Here is an 18,939-nt window from a genome sequence, read left to right as displayed (position 1 = left end):
ACACACACACACACACTGCGCTCAGTGTACTAGGTTTAGTTCCACCAGAATCTGGTAGCTGTGTTTGGTTTGGGGTTTAAATAGTCAGATGTATAAATACAGTCACTGTACAGGTATTTAGTCCAGTGTTTATACAGAGTACAGAAATACTGCAGTGACTGGACGTCACCCATCCGGCCAAACCCAGAGTGACCACACGACAGGTCACTCAAAACTAGAAGCTTTTAAAGGATGTGTGACTCTGTACACAGTCAAGCGAGCTACAGGAGGCCACAGGTTCACAATCTTCAAAACGACAACAAAGCTTCTCCAGGCTGTTTTCTACTCTTTTCTTCCAGTTTAGTCGTAGCCGGTTCCTCTTCCTGTGCTGGAGACCCCGATGGTGTATTCATCTGACACGCCCTCACCACGTTCCTCCACTTCTGTACAGGCGCCTTTTTTTTAGTCCCGTCTTTTCCCACCCAGCAGACTAGCGGATGATTTTGTCTGCTGCGCTGTGTGCACTGCAGATCGCGGCCGCTAGGTGGCGCCCAGTCGACCGGTAGCAGAGCCGAGATTGGAACTCACTTCACAGTGGACAGAGTGTGAACTCTACAGTGACACTTGGGGGGGGGGCAGACGCCCCTAAAGTGGACTGTACCGTTTCTGGTCTCGTCTGTCTGCCTTCACTCCCATTATCGGTGATGTTTGCATTAAAGTAGTGGCTGCACGATCCAGAGAGGGCGCTGTTTGTACCCGGAATTGTTGTTTTAACGAGTTTTGGGGGGTCCTGGTGTTAATCAGGGTGTCAGATCCCCTCTTAATCCCCCGTGACTCTCTGTACTCACCTTGTGTAGGTAAATACAAGGTAAAAAGATGTGGTTGGTAACTGCACACGTGTCGGAGCAGGTGGGTGTCGGGTACGGTCCTCTTCGCTCAGGAAGAGACACAACCAGGGGAATTGGATACGACTCGAACTGGGAGAGGAGAGACACAATAAGCATCTAAAGAGGATTTAGTGATTTTTCAGCTGCTTGTTCTGTATTAGAATAAAATGATAATAAAATTATAATAATTTATAACCAGAGGTTTTCAGATGGAATTCGAACCATAACTGTGGTCACAGTGGCACCTGTGCTGTAGCAGCTCAGCTTATCAAATCAGGGTCTTGATGTGCTGGAGCCTAACCCGGCTTTTCAATGGGCGCAAGGCACACAGTAACACCCTGGACGAGGCACCTGTCCATCACACACACACACATTCACCTATAGGGCAATTCAGTGTCTCCAATTAACGTGACTGCACGTGTTTGGACTGTGGGAGGAAACCGGAACACCTGGAGGAAAGCCACGCAGACACGGGGAGAACATGCAAACTCCACAAAGAAAGGACCCGGACCGCCCCGCCTGGGGATCGAACCCGGGACCTTCTTGCTGTGAGGCTACAGTGCTACCCACCGAGCCACACCAAAATACATCTGAGCCGGAGACGAGCTTTTTATAACCACACACACACACACACACACACACACACACACACACACACACACACACACACACACACACACACACACACACACTTGACGTAAAGTCCTAGAGTGCTTTCTATAGCCGTCACCTGCTAGAGAGAGAGCGAGCGAGAGAGGTAGAGAGAGTGTGTATGTGAGAGAGAGAGGATATTAGTGAACAGAGAGATAAACAGTGATAGAATACAGTACAGAGAGATGATGGTGGAGAGAGTCGTGTGTGCTGTCGGTGTGTGTTAAGTGTGTTTGTGTACAGTGTGTGTGTGTGTGTGTGTGATCATGCCGAATACTGATCAGCGTGACCCGTGTCCTCGGACTCCTACTACGAGAAGCAGACTGCCATTCAGGATTAAAAACAACGGAGATGGGTACAGTGTGTGTGTGTGTGTGTTTACAGTGTGTGTGTGTGTGTGTAGGTGTGTGTGTAGGTGTGTATTGCATGTGCTGGGTGTGATCTCACAGTTGCATGATGTCATGTGTGGATGATGTGTGTACTTTTGATCGTTTCTTTTTTCTTTCATCTTTTTGGAATGTTTATTTATTCATTATATTTTTTATTATTTATTTATATTATTTTTTACTATTTATTTATTTTATCTTTATTATTTATTTTTTATTATTTGTTACTATTTATTTATTTTATTTATCTTTATTATTTATTTATATTATTTGTTACTATTAATTTATTTTATGTTTATTATTTATTTATATTATTTGTTACTACGTATTTATTTTATTTATTTGTATTTATTTATTTAATTACTTATTATTGATTTATTCATTTTATTTTATTTATTTAGTTTTTTATGTTTATTATTATTAATTTATGTATTTCTTATTTAAGTAAATTATATTATATATTTATTTATATTTTTTATTTTTTAGCTTTTTAGTTTTATTTTTTTATGATTTATTTATTTAGGTTTGTTTATTTTATTTATTATTATTTACTTCATTTATTCATTTAATTCATTAATTTTTATTTATTAATAGTTTTATTACTTATTATGTATTTTTATTTTTTTATTTAAATGAATTTATAGTTTTTATTCATATTTAATTATTTAATTATTTAATTATTTATTTATTTATTTATTTATTTATTTATTTATTTATTTATTTATTTATTTATTTATTTATTTATTTATTTATTTTCTTTATTCTTTGAAACGCTGTTTCTAAAACACAAAGCACGTCCCGGTGACGATAGATCAGGATTTTACAGTGTGTCTGTGGGAATTTGTGACCATTCAGAAGGTTAAAGAGCATGAGGCACTGATGTTGGATGAGAAGGCCTGACTCACTGTCGACGTTCTAATTCATCCCAGAGCTGTTCAGTAAGAATAAAGTCAGACCTGAGTACAGAGCACTGGTGTCCCAACTACTGGACCTGAATCATTAGGAGAGGCGTCCACATACATACACACACACACACACACACAAACATTATAAACATATTCAAACACACACCTACTCACACACACACCTTTAAACACTAAACACACATACACCAATCAGTCATAACATTAAAACCACCTCCTTGTTTCTACACTCACTGTCCATGTTATCAGCTCCACTTACCATATAGAAGCACTTTGTAGTTCTACAATTACTGACTGTAGTCCATCTGTTTCTCTGCATGCTTTGTTACCCCCCTTTCACCCTGTTCTTCAATGGTCAGGACCCCCACAGGACCCCCACAGAGCAGGTATTATTTAGGTGGTGGATGATTCTCAGCACTGCAGTGACACTGACATGGTGGTGGTGTGTTAGTGTGTGTTGTGCTGGTATGAGTGGATCAGACACAGCAGCGCTGCTGGAGTTTTTAAATACCGTGTCCACTCACTGTCCACTCTATTAGTCATTCCTACCTAGTCGGTCCACCTTGTAGATGTAAAGTCAGAGACGATCGCTCATCTATTGCTGCTGTTTGAGTCGCTCATCTTCTTGACCTTCATCAGTGGACACAGGACGCTGCCCACGGGGCGCTGTCGGCTGAATGTTTTTGGTTGGTGGACGATTCTCAGTCCAGCAGTGACAGTGAGGTGTTTAAAAACTCTAGCAGCGCTGCTGTGTCTGATCCACTCATACCAGCACAACACACACTAACACACCACCATCATGTCAGTGTCACTGCAGTGCTGAGAATCATCCACCACCTAAATAATACCTGCTCTGTGAGAGACAGAGAGAGACAGAATATCAACAAAAATCCAGAAAAAAAACATTAAATAAAAGTTATAAATTAATTTGTATTTAATTAAGGGAAATAAGTATTTGATCCCCTACCAACCAGCAAGAATTCTGACCCCCACAGACCGGTTATGTGCCCATGAGACACACAAATTAGTCCTGTCCCTGTATAAAAGACTCCTGTCACAGAATCAGTTTCTTCTGTTCAAATCTCTCCACCACCATGGGCAAGACCAAAGAGCTATCAAAGGACGTCAGGGACAAGATTGTAGACCTGCACAAGGCTGGAATGGGCTACAAGACCATCAGCAAGAAGCTTGGTGAGAAAGAGACCACTGTTGGTGCCATCATTCGAAAATGGAAGAAATACAAGATCACAGTCAATCACCCTCACTCTGGAGCTCCATGCAAGATCTCACCTGGTGGGGTAAGAATGATTCTGAGAAAGGTGAGGTCAGTCCAGAATTACACGGGAGGAGCTTGTCAATGATCTCAAGGGAGCTGGGAGCACAGTCACCAAGAAAATCATTAGTAACACACTTTGCCGTAATGGATTGAGATCCTGCAGTGCCCGCAAAGTCCCTCTGCTCAAGAAGGCTCATGTACAGGCCCATCTGAAGTTCTTGGGGTCATATCCAGCATTTCTCTGCTCCCAGCTCCCTTGAGATCATTGACAAGCTCCTCCCGTGTAATTCTGGACTGACCTCACCTTTCTCAGAATCATTCTTACCCCACCAGGTGAGATCTTGCATGGAGCTCCAGAGTGAGGGTGATTGACTGTGATCTTGTATTTCTTCCATTTTCGAATGATCACACCAACAGTGATCTCTTTCTCACCAAGCTTCTTGCTGATGGTCTTGTAGCCCATTCCAGCCTTGTGCAGGTCTACGATCTTGTCCCTGACGTCCTTTGATAGCTCTTTGGTCTTGCCCATGGAGGTGGAGAGATTTGAACAGAAGAAACTGATTCTGTGACAGGAGTCTTTTATACAGGGACAGGACTAATTTGTGTGTCTCATGGGCACATAACCGGTCTGTGGGGGTCAGAATTCTTGCTGGTTGGTAGGGTTAGGGTTAGGGTTAGGGTTAAATACAAATTAATTTATAACCTTTATTTAAAGTTTTTTTTCTGGATTTTTTGTTGATATTCTGTCTCTCTCTGTTAAAATAAACCTTCCATAAAAATTATAGACTGTTCAAGTCTTTGTAAGGGGGTAAATGTACAAAATCAGCAGGAGATCAAATACTTATTTCCCCCACTGTATATAACACACACACCTATAAACATTATAAACATATTCACACACACTTTCTACACACACACACACACACACCTACACACAAACATTATACACATATTCACACGCACACACACACACACACGCACCTTTAAACACTATACACACACACACACACTATAAACATACTCACACACACACACACACACAGATTCTAAGCGCTGATTTGGATTGGTACCGAGTCTCTCCGGTGCATGACTGCACACACACACACACTCTGCTGACAGTTGTACGCTTCCTGTGTGAAACCTAACAAGGTGTGTGATGCACCATGAGAATCTAAACCACGCTCTCTCACACACACACACACACACACACACACACACTTCTCGTGCTCTCTCTTACACACACACACACACAGAGACTTTATCACAAAGAGAAGGTTTAGTGTAATGAGAACAAAGAGACTCGTCCTTAATACGTCACAGCTCTCTCACTTACCTACATTCACAATGTCTCTCGCCCTCACTCAAACTCAAATTCAAAACTCAAGAGAAGCTTTATTGGCAGGACAAATAAGGACATTCGTGTTGCCAAAGCAAGTTACAGAGAAATATTAAAAATAAAAATAAGAAGGAACAAAAATATACAGAACAGTTACATGTGCAAAAAATATAGAATCAAATATTAATAAAAACAGTGCAAAATAATAACAATAAAAATTATAATATTTACAATAATGAGGTAGTAAAAACGATCAGTGTGTGTGTATGTGTGTGTGTATGAGACATGGTCACCCACTGTCCCTCACCTGGTGGCAGGTGTGAGTATAGAGTGCTGCTAGTGTGCAGCTCTCTCTGTGCTTCCCCAGTAGGTGGGGCAGTTTGTCGGGGTCTGGGAGGGAGGTAAAGTTGGGGATGATGTTGTTGAATTTAGGGAAGAATTGGGAGCGGATGTGGTGGTACTTGGTACACCGGGTGAGGAAGTGCAGCTCCGTCTCTACTATCTACTGTATATACACAATGTCTCTCTCTCTCTCTCTCTCTCTCTGCAGTGTAACAGCGAGGTATGTGGGTTCACCCGTTCAGAGTGGAGCTGCACAGAAGAAAAACTCAAGGTACAATCAACACACACACACACACACACACAGACACACACACACACTAACACCTCTTCATCTGGCAGATTGTTTTCACCAGGCCTCACTCAAATGTCTAACAAAAGGCAACTTGGCTGTGGTGGGGTTTGAAACAGCAACGTCCTGACTGACCCTACCTTAACCGCTGAGCTACCACACATACACACAAATGTACACACACTAATATACACTAATACACACACACATGCAAATATACACACACTAATACACACTTATACAAATACACACAGACACACACACACACACACATATCTACACACCAATACACACATACACACACACACAGCTCTACACACTGATACACACACATACAGATATACACACAAACACACACACACACACATACAAACACGAATGTCTACACACTAATACACACCAATATACACACACATACAAATATAAACACAAACACACACATGCACACACATCTACACACTAATACACACATAATTACACACACACATACAAACACAAATATCCACACGAATACACACAATACACAAATATACACTCCTACACAAATACACACACATATCTACACACTAATACACACTAATACACACACACACACACACATCTACACACTAATGCACACCAATACACATACACACAGACACACACACACACCTACACACTAATACACACAAACACACACACACACACATCTACACACTAATGCACACCAATACACATACAAATATACACACACTAATGCACACTAATACAAATACACACAAACACATACACACACACATATCTACACACCAATACACACATACACACACACATATCTACACACTGATACACACACATACAGATATACACACAAACACACACATACAAACACGAATGTCTACACACTAATACACACCAATATACACACACATACAAATATAAACACAAACACACACATGCACACACATCTACACACTAATACACACATAATTACACACACACATACAAACACAAATATCCACACGAATACACACAATACACAAATATACACTCCTACACAAATACACACACATATCTACACACTAATACACACTAATACACACACACACACACATCTACACACTAATGCACACCAATACACATACAAATATACACACACTAATACACACTAATACAAATACACACAGACACACACACACTAATACACACTAATACACACTAATACAAATACACACAGACACACACACACACCTACACACTAATACACACAAACACACACACACACATCTACACACTAATGCACACCAATACACATACAAATATACACACACTAATACACACTAATACAAATACACACAAACACATACACACACACATATCTACACACCAATACACACATACACACACACATATCTACACACTGATACACACACATACAGATATACACACAAACACACACACATACAAACACGAATGTCTACACACTAATACACACCAATATACACACACATACAAATATAAACACAAACACACACATGCACACACATCTACACACTAATACACACATAATTACACACACACATACAAACACAAATATCCACACGAATAAACACAATACACAAATATACACTCCTACACAAATACACACACATATCTACACACTAATACACACTAATACACACAAACAAACACACACACACATCTACACACTAATGCACACTAATACACACACACACAGATACATACACACACATACACATATACACACACATACACACTAATACACACCAATACACACACAAACACATATACAAACACACACATTCACACACACACACACACACACACACATCTATATACTAACACACTTAAACACCTCTTTTGAGTCCTTGTTTGTGGAATACTGGGCCCCGGGATCAAGGGTCGACAGATTAGTGATTTCGGTTCCAAACAGACACCAAACGTTCAGCATCTCACCACAAACTCTATCCTGTCAGAGCGATCATGCTAATAGTGCTAGCATGTTTATTCATGTTTGATTTGTTGCTTTAGGTTGCCAGGTCCCTCGAGATCCCCTCAGGTGGGTAACAATAGGACTCCGGCCTCAGCGAGTCTGAACCGGAGGAGTCAGAGCTTCACCAGCATCGACCGCTCCAAACCACTGCAGTACGCCAGTGGGAATGATAAAGGTAAGAGGACGCACGGCGGGTGTTACTGTACACGTCTCATCCACTGGGTGGCGCCGTCTCGTTCATGCACTCTCGTCTTTGTGTGGCAGAGTCGGTGAAGTCCGTCCCTGTGGTGGGCGGCATGAACAACAGCACCAGTGGTCAGCACCTGGCGTCCGCTATTCCCTCTCCGACGATGGGCCAATCCTGGCGCAGCAAGTCCATGAACATGAAGCACAGCGCCACATCCTCCATGCTGGCCACCAGCCCCGCCTCCTCCCCTCCTCCGCCCAACTCGGACGCGCCACGCCCATCGCTGTCCGACGCGGCCAAGTCGGCGCCCGGTAATCAGCGCTCCATGCTGGACAAGTTCCGACTGGTCAACACTAGCATGACCCTCCAGGAGGAGGACGATCTCTCGGAGTACGGTGACGACGGCGGGTCGTGTCCCAAACCACAGCCCAGGACGCCCGCACCCTCCTCTTCCTCCACCCCGAACAAAAACACCGCTAATGCTAACGGCAACACAAACGTCGCTGCTAACAACAGTAAGAACGCCGGTAACGCCAAGTCCTCGTCTCAACCCAAAGACGACAAGAGCAGAAACAAGGGTAAAGCGAGCACCCCTCCCAAAGAGGAGCTGATCCCAGAACCTGCCAAGAAGGGCTCCAAAATAGCTAGCCTCGCCCCAAAGGGGGGCAAAACGACCACGGCAAAGAAGGAAAGCACGATCCCTGCCCCCAGTGGCATTCCGAAACCCGGCCTGAAGGCTCAGACAGGAGGATCAAAGCCTGCCGGAGAGAAGGCCAAGGGGGGTAAAGGAGGGCAAGGGCTTTATACCCAGCGCTCCCTGGGAGGACTAGAGGGTAAAAAGAGCAGCATGGTCTCCTCCACCAGCACCTCAGCCCTCTCCGGGTCCACCACTACTACTGCGGGAGGAGGAGGAGGAGGTACGTCGGGAGGCAACGGAGCGGTGCAGTTACCCCAGCAACAGCAGCACAACCACCCCAACACAGCGATGGTCCCTCCATTCATGTACAGGTGAGCGGTGCAAAGTGGGGGCGGAATATTGGTGACGGGAGGTCATCAACAAACACCAGTACTTACCATCAAACACCAACATTCATCATTAAACACCAACATTCTCTATCAAACACCAACATTTACCATGAAACACCAACATTTATCATTAAACACCAACATTTACCATCAAACACCAACATTTACCATGAAACACCAACATTCATCATCAAACACCAACATTTACCATCAAACACCAACATTTACCATCAAACACCAACATTTACCATCAAACACCAACATTCTCTATCAAACACCAACATTTACCATCAAACACCAACATTTACCATCAAAAACCAACATTCTCTATCAAACACCAACATTCACCATCAAACACCAACATTCATCATTAAACACCAACATTCATCATTAAACACCAACATTCTCTATCAAACAACAACATTCTCTATCAAACACCAACATTCATCATTAAACACCAACATTTAATGCCCCAACACAGCGATGGTCCCTCCATTCATGTACAGGTGAGCGGTGCAAAGTGGGGGCGGAATATTGGTGACGGAAGGTCATCAACAAACACCAGTAGTTACCATCAAACACCAACATTCATCATTAAACACCAACATTCTCTATCAAACACCAACATTTACCATGAAACACCAACATTTATCATTAAACACCAACATTTACCATCAAACACCAACATTCATCATTAAACACCAACATTTACCATCAAACACAAACATTTACCATCAAACTTCAACATTCACTTCCAGAATCTATCCTTCATCAAACACCGACATTTAACATCATCAAACACCAACATTTACCATTAAACACCAACATTCTCTATCAAACCTCAACACTCACTTCCAGAATCCAGAATTTGGATTTCCTGTCAAACCCAAATTTCAACACCAACGCTCACTATCAAACACCAACATTTACCTTTAAACACTATCATTTACCATTAAACACTATCATTTACCATTAAACACTATCATATACTGTTAAACACCAACATCCTTCATTAAACACTATCATTTACCATTAAACACCAACATCCATCATTAAACACTATCATTTACCATTAAACACCAACATCCATCATTAAACACTATCATTTACCATTAAACACTATCATTTCACGGTTGTACAGCAACATTTACTTTTAAACCAGAAATTCATCATTTAACACCAGTGTTCAGTCAAACACTAAGCTTGTACATGATTAACCAGTATTTATTGTTATACCTAAACATTCACCATCAACTATTAAGCACCAACACTAACACTATTAACTGTCAAACACCAAAATTTACCTTTAATCACCAGCAATCACCAATAAAACACCAACATTCATCATCAAACAGCAACATTTACTACTAATCACCAACATACTCCAGTAGACGCCAACATTCACCAAGAGAACATTCACTTTTAAACAGCATCACCATTAAACACCAGCATTCACCGTGTAAGCTCCAACAGTGTCAACACTAGTTTTCCCCAACATTCTGCTGTCCCATATATTTTTGGGTATTTAAGTATTTATTCTATGTTATGTTACCCGGTGTTTGATCTTCTCCGAGTGTGTTCCCACAGTTCCTGGAGTTATGATCTAGTTTCTGTGGTGTTCCTGTGTGCTGGTGTTTGTTCTTCACTAGCTTGTGTAACGTTCAGGAATACTGAACACTGAACCGAGCTCCAGACAGCAGCTAACGTCTCTGTGTCCTCCAGGACGTGCTCGGAGAACGACTGTACCGCGGTGGTGGTTCCTGATCCTGCTCTCAGTCCCACTAAAGACCTCGCCTACAACAAAACCGCCAAACAGTGCCTGGAGGAGATCTCAGGTACAAACACTCGCACAAACACCATTATCAGTGTTCAGTCAACACCTGCACACAAACACGGCATGGAAATGTCCATTAATATGTGGACACCTGACCATGAGCTTGTCGGACATTCCATTTTAAAACCATGAGCATTAATATAGAAGCCACCTTTGAAGAATGCTGAGGAACCTTTGAAGAACCTTCAAGATTATTAAGTGTGTCTATGGATAACAACATTCACAAGGTCAGGCACTGATTTAGGACGAGAAGATCTGGCTCTCAATCAGCATTCTAATTCATTCCAAAGGTTTGATTTAGGTTGAGGTCAGGGCTTTGTTCAGGTCCATGGAGTTCCTTCTCACCAAACCCATCAAACCATGGTGGGTACAGTCATGTTGGGACAGATAAGACCGTTCCTCATACTGTTGCTTTTAAGCATATCTTGAGCTCTGTAGGAGGGGCGTCCACAAACTTTTGGCCATGATGCTCTTCTAGATGAGATTTACAACAAGTTCCCCTAGATCTGGGCTCAAGATAGAGAGATCTAAGATAGAAGGGAGAACAGCATGGGTCTGAATGCTTGACCTCTACATTGAGGATGGCTGGTGGCAGCGTTATGATGCCTTCATCCAGAGGGTAGAAGATCTTACTGAGGGCTTTGCTTTTGAGAATAACGATGATGTTAATCATACACCATGGACCTCAGATCTCCACCAGCATTCTCAACACCATCACCAAACCCCAGACTGAAGGAAGAACCTTCAGAGGAACGGTGTTTCACGTCCACAGCTCCAACATAGCGCTGAAGATGTTCTAGTCCCTCAGGGAGGATAAATATGTTACTAAATACTTAGTGTAGTGTTTTCTCATAATTCTCATAACGATCCACCTGCTGTAGAGATCAGCAGGGGTGCCAGTTACAGAATCATGCCCATCTGCCATGCCATTACACCAGGCAGGAGGCGTGGAGGCACAGCTGATTCACTCCATCGGTTCCTCTAACCGAGAGTCTCTGCGCCTCATTGAGCGGTGTTTAATGCCAGCTGGAGGTCCCTCTGTTTGATCGTGGCTTCCTCCACACGGAGCCGCTGGCACGTCTGTTGGCACGCCGCGTTCGGGCATCATCCGGCCGTGTCGCCAGCATTTATCTGATTTATGGGAGCTCAGTCTGTGTTGCTGCATTTATCGTCCACCACGTTGGAACCCCACTGGTCAGTCCTGTCATGAGACCGCTGGGCGCTGACTGTGCCAGTAGGTGGAGCAGTAGTCGTCCCGGGCATGTTCTGGGTTCCTTTCTCTTTTTTTGAGAACTTGGTTGGCACAGGCGGCTCTCAGCAGCTTCCATATTATGATGACCGGTTCCTTACTGTCCATGTTTGTAGTGTTGTACCACGGTCAGGCATCCTGTACCCTGGGTTTGTTTTTAAGCTCTTGCGGCTCAACACACACACACACACACACACACACACACACACACACACACACACACTGGCTCTGACGCACAACACACACTGATCAACACTTTTTGGACAGTAAACAAAGTCGCTCTTTGTCCACCCGTCATTTCTGACCTTTTACTTACTGTGAGGCTGGTCTGGCCCAGAGGAGGATTAGTGTGTGTGTGTGTGTGTGTGAGTGTGTGTGTGTGTGAGTGTGTGTGTGTGTGTGTGGGTACGCTTTAAGGCCAAAAGAATCTGGACACCCCTATTAATTTTTGAGTTCAAGTGTTTCTGCCACACCCAGTACAGGCCAGAGATGTTCACAAGTCACAAAATACGAGTCCGAGTCGAGTCACGAGTCTTTATAATAAACACAAAACATATATTATAAATGCAGAGTAGAAATAAAGAACTAATCTGTAAGTTCAGATAAAAACAACAACAGATTAGCGAGTGTATTTAGCCGTTTTACTTCGTGCCTTTACTTTCCTCCTCATTGTGTAAATGAATGTAATTTCTGTAACAAGAAGGTTCCAGTTAAAAGCTTCAACTGATACGTTTTGTTTTCATTACAGAACAAAAGCGCTCGATAAATCACGGCACAGCGGCCAAAATCCCAAACACAGCAAAAACCATCATAACCGCTGCTTACCTTAGCTTCTGTTCTTCCAGATGCTATTACATTTATAAGCGTGCGTCCCATTAGGAACAGAATCCGTTATTTTGTAAATGTGCTTATAATTAAAAACCTCCAAACTTTTCCCGGTGGTGAAGTAAAACAGGAAGTGGTTAGAAAGCCGATCGAGCGTTTCATTACCACGTCATCTGTGTGACGCAAACTGAATAAATGCAAATAACAGCATTTCTTACTAACAATTACAATCAGAAGCTCTGATTGGTTCAGAAAGCGTCTTTCAACCATCAGCACCGATTCTGTAGGAGCGTTCCATTCACCCCGGTCGTTCCTGTGAAGTGCACTACGTAGGGTACTCCACCATTTTAAGTAGGGAGCGACGCTTCATCACTACACCGGAAGCTGGCTGGAACATTTACACATTGTGTGTGTTGTGGGTTAAGACGGCGGAGTGTTATTATTATTATTATTATTATTAGAGAGCAGAATATTTATAATAAGTAGTAGTAGTAGTAGTAGTAGTAGAAGTATATATATATATATAATTATCACGCGTAACTAATGTTAACACATGCTGACGCTAGCAACTTGTTGTTCACGAGTCATTTTTTTGTGAGTCATGAGTCGAGTCTGAGTCATTTGATACGAGTCCGAGTCGAGTCTGAAGTCGCTGTGTGTGCGACTCGAGTCCCCGTCTCTGGTACAGGCTGCACTAACAGTGTAAAGATGATGTAAAGAAACTCCACTGGTCACTGACCGTCCATGTAGGTCGGCACACATGTAACACACACGTAACACAAATCAGCATGCAGTGAACATTCTGAGCACTGACAGGTAAAGTGAATAACACTGATCATCTCTTCATCACGGCACCTGTTAGTGGGGGGGGGGGGGGGGGTAGCAAGTGACATTTTATCCTCAAAGTTGATGTTAGAAGCAGGAAAAAAGGACGAGCGTGAGGATCTGAGCCAGTTTGACACGAGCATCTCCAAACCTGCAGCTCTTGTGGGGTGTGTCCTGGTCTGCAGTGGTCAGTATCCATCAAAAGTGCTCCAAGGAAGGAACAGTGGTAAACCGGCGACAGGGTCATGGGCGGCCAAGGCTCACTGATGCACGTGTGGTCCGATCCAAACTGCTGAAGAAGTTCATGCTGGTTCTGATAGAAAGGTGTCAGAATACACAGAGCAGCACAGTTTGTTGTGTATGGAGCTGCAGACCAGTCGGGGTGCCCATGCTGACCCCTGTCCACCACCTAAAGCACCAACAATGGGCACGTGAGCATGGGAACTGGACCACGGAGCGATGGAAGAAGGTGGCCCGGTCTGATGAATCACGTGGATGGCCAGGTGCTGGTGCGTCTCTTACCCGGGGAACACACGGCACCAGGATGCATTATGGGAAGAAGGCGAGCCGGCGGAGGCGGTGTGATGCTCTGGGCGACGTTCTGCTGGGAAACCTCGGGTCCTGCCGTCCATGTGGACGTTACTCTCACACGTAGCTCCTACCTGAGCATCGTTCCAGACCATGTTCACCCTCTCATGGAGACAAAACACATGTAGAACATACACAAAACATGTGTCACACACACAAAGCACCATGTCAGTGTGATACAGTGGAGTGCATTACAAACACATGTATCATATTCACACCCAATATAAGAAAGAGAGAGAGAGGGTAAATGATAGAGTGATAGAAAAAGAGAGAGAGGGTGAGAGAGTGAGTGAGAGAGTGAGAGAGAGGGTGGGTGTATTAAGCAGTGTTCCAGTCTCCACCTGAAGAACCAGAGGAACAAAAGGAATGATGAAGAAAGCACCAAGGTTCTCTGTCCTCACCGCCTCTGATCAACCTCATCATCTCCAGAGTAACCGCACCCAGCGTTCCTACGGCAACCTGCCGTTGCTTAGCGATATGGATCCCAGGATTCCCTCTACATCAGCATCTTCATCTTCTCCATCGCTCTCTCTCTCCGTGTCCAGGATGATCCCTGGGACCCGGATACCATCGTCAGAGGATCGGGGTCAGCAGGATGGACGTGGGCAGCATGGAGGGCGTAGTGGGCGTGGCAGGCGGGCAGAGCAGAACAGTGGTTATGATGATGATGATGATGATGATGAAGGTGTTAGCGTAGCTACAGAATGGATAGAGGAAGTGGAAAGCGGCAGGGAGGAAAGGGCGGAGTTCAGTGAAGACATCATCATCAGCATGCTCACACACCTGGAGCATGCTCTCCATACACACCCACGCACTCACACTACACGTAAGTAATACACACACATACACTTACGTAATACACACATATATGTAAGAAAAACACACACATGTAACACACACATACACACGTGTAATACACACATGCATGTAAGTAACACACACATATACACATGTAATACACACATAACACATGTAATACACACATGCATGTAAGTAACACACACATATACACATGTAATACACACATAATACATAACACACACAACACATAAGTAACAGACACACAGAGGTGTAATTAACACACACCTGTAACAAACACATGTATAATATGTAAATGTTACACACAGAGCATAAGTGTAACACAGCATGTAAGTGTAACAAACACAACATGTAATTAACAGATACAAACTACAGACAAGTGTTACACACACTTGGTGTAGCAGACAGAAGTATAAAATACACAAATGTAACATACACTTAAATGTAACACATACAAGTGTAACACACATTACACATAAGTGTAACACACTTTGGTGTAACATATAGAAAGCTTAATGTAAAACACATTTCACATGAAGTGAAACACACAGGTGTAATACACACAAACACAACATGAATGTGTAAAACTGTGAGACAAGTGTAACACACTAAACAACACCTACACACCTGTAACACAAACTACACATACATGTAACACACACTACACATACATGTAACATAAGTGTAACACACTGTACACAAATGTAACACACACTGCACATAAATGTAACACAGTGCACATACATGTAACACACACTGCACATAAATGTAACACACACTGCACATAAATGTAACACACTGCACACAAATGTAACACACACTGCACATACATGTAGCACACACTACACATGCATGTAACATAAGTGTAACACACTGTACACAAATGTAACACACACTGCACATACATGTAACATAAGTGTAACACACTGCACATAAATGTAACACACACTGCACATAAATGTAACATAAGTGTAACACACTGCACATAAATGTAACACACACTGCACATAAATGTAACACACTGCACATAAATGTAACACACTGCACATAAATGTAACACACACTGCACATAAATGTAACATAAATGTAACACACTGCACATAAATGTAACACACACTGCACATAAATGTAACACACTGCACATAAATGTAACACACTGCACATAAATGTAACACACACTGCACATACATGTAACACGCTACACATACATGTAACATAAGTGTAACACACTGCACATAAATGTAACACACTGCACATAAGTGTAACACACTGTACACAAATGTAACACACACTACACATACATGTAACACGCTACACATACATGTAACATAAGTGTAACACACTGCACATAAATGTAACACACACTACACAAGTGTAACACACAAAAACAAGAGAATGTGTAACACACACTACACATAAGTATAACAGGTGTAACACACAGACACAACATGAAGTTATAAAACTGTGAGACAAGTGTAACAGCACCTACACACCAGTGTAACACACTACACATAAATGTAACACACACCTGTAGTTTTGAGGTTCACGTTCCTTGTCGTTGTTTTTACGGGTGTATCAGGTGAAGACCCGGAGACCAGACGAATGCGCACAGTGAAGAACATCGCTGATCTGAGACAGAACCTGGAGGAGACCATGTCCAGTTTACGGGGAACACAGATCACACACAGGTCAGTGAGCACAGATCTTCTGGACATATCTGGCAAGGCACAAGGACATGATTCTGTAACCGAGTCCCGTCGCTGATCTCCACAGGTGGCCTCGTTACAGTTTCATGCAGTAATCAATGCAATCAGACATCAGCAGATAAGCAGAGGAAGTATTAGCAGGAAGGGTGGAACAGTGGTGCAGCAAGTAGTGTTGCCACACAGATCCAGGTCCCCAGGAACCTGGGTTCAGTTCTTACTGTGATGGTTCCGTCTGTTGAGTTCTACCCTGAATCACCCCAGGTGTAAAAATAGATATCTGAAACGGCCACCCTGAGGATGAAGCTGGATGCCACCCTTGAGAATACCACCCTTAAGGGCATTAATGTGTTCGGGTCATGATTCTTTAGTCCGACCTAAAGGGCAGCAGTGAGTGAGAGCGTGATTGGATAAATATATACAAACAAACAAACACACACTTGAGCTCGGTGCCAACTATCTTCCTGCCACGGTTCTCATGTGGGCAGGTCCTAGGCAGACTAGTGTGTGTGTGTATGTGTGTGAGCATGAAGGTCAAATACACTTGTCCTTGATTCCCGCCGAGTCACGACGTAACGTGTGTGTGTGTGTGTGTGTGTGTGAGTATGTGTGTGATCATGGATGTACGGTGTGTTCTCGCATCACAGCGTGTATCAGCACGCACTCACTGATGCTGACACAAAATGCTGATTCATCCAGACTGTGACCACGGCAACAAGACACGTGGTAGGCAGTAGCCATGACAACACACGCCGGGATGTTGTACACGTGTGTTTACTCGAATCAGGTGGATATAAATACGGGAGACGGTTGAAAGGCATGGCGTGTGGTTTATATAATATCAGATATTAAAGCAGAGTGCTGGAGCTCACACTGGACTGGAGTTTGTTAAGTGTTTGACTTTGCAGGTGTTGGACCCTTAAGTTAAATTGTTAAGTGGTGGCGTGTTAGACCTGCTACACACACTACACATTCATGTAACACACACACTATATATATATATATATATATATATATATATATGTAACACACACTACACATTCATGTAACACACACACTATATATATATATATATATATATATATATATATATATGTAACACACACTACACATTCATGTAACACACACACTATACAGTGGGGCCAAAAAGTATTTAGTCAGCCACTGATTGTGCAGGTTCTCCTACTTAGAAAGATGAGAGAGGTCTGTAATTTTCATCATAGCTACACTTCAACTATGAGAGACAAAATGAGGAAAAAAAATCCAGGAAATCACATTGTAGGATTTTTAAAGAATTTATTTGTAAATTATGGTGGAAAATAAGTATTTGGTCAATAACAAAAGTTCAACTCAATACTTTGTAACATAACCTTTGTTGGCAATGACAGAGGTGAAACGTTTCCTGTAAGTCTTCACCAGGTTTGCACACACTGTAGCTGCTATTTTGGCCCATTCCTCCATGCAGATCTCCTCTAGAGCAGTGATGTTTTGGGGCTGTCGCTGGGCAACACGGACTCCACAAATTTTCTATGGGGTTGAGGTCTGGAGACTGGCTAGGCCACTCCAGGACCTTGAAATGCTTTTTACGGAGCCACTCCTTCGTTGCCCGAGCGGTGTGTTTGGGATCATCGTCATGCTGGAAGACCCAGCCACGTTCCATCTTCAATGCTCTCACTGATGGAAGGAGGTTTTGGCTTAAAATCTCACGATACATGATCCCGTTCATTCTTCCCTTAACACGGATCAGTCGTCCTGTCCCCTTTGCAGAAAAACAGCCCCAAAGCACGATGTTTCCACCCCCATGCTTCACAGCAGGTATGA

The 18,939-nt window shown here is 43.0% G+C and overlaps 1 protein-coding gene across 4 annotated transcripts in view; it reads left to right on the top strand.

The window, feature by feature from the left end:
- The window catches only part of nav3 (neuron navigator 3), a 123,398-nt gene that overhangs the window by 56,273 nt on the left and 48,186 nt on the right, over positions 1 to 18,939 (top strand). For 3 of the 4 annotated variants that reach the window (XM_062997177.1, XM_062997185.1, XM_062997169.1), the window contains exons 1-5: positions 5,901 to 6,051; positions 8,101 to 8,237; positions 8,327 to 9,257; positions 10,998 to 11,110; positions 16,995 to 17,103. In XM_062997177.1, the coding sequence (XP_062853247.1) occupies positions 5,957 to 6,051; positions 8,101 to 8,237; positions 8,327 to 9,257; positions 10,998 to 11,110; positions 16,995 to 17,103 (1,385 nt within the window). In that variant the 5' untranslated portion in view covers positions 5,901 to 5,956. Of the gene's footprint in view, positions 1 to 5,900; positions 6,052 to 8,100; positions 8,238 to 8,326; positions 9,258 to 10,997; positions 11,111 to 16,994; positions 17,104 to 18,939 lie in introns of those variants that run through there. The other variant, XM_062997194.1, reaches the window with a different exon arrangement.

The sequence above is a fragment of the Trichomycterus rosablanca genome, chromosome 1, assembly GCF_030014385.1.
Source record: "Trichomycterus rosablanca isolate fTriRos1 chromosome 1, fTriRos1.hap1, whole genome shotgun sequence".
Lineage (NCBI taxonomy): Eukaryota > Metazoa > Chordata > Actinopteri > Siluriformes > Trichomycteridae > Trichomycterus > Trichomycterus rosablanca.
Note: the sequence above shows the minus strand (reverse complement) of the source record. Positions and strands in the feature narration are given on the sequence as shown.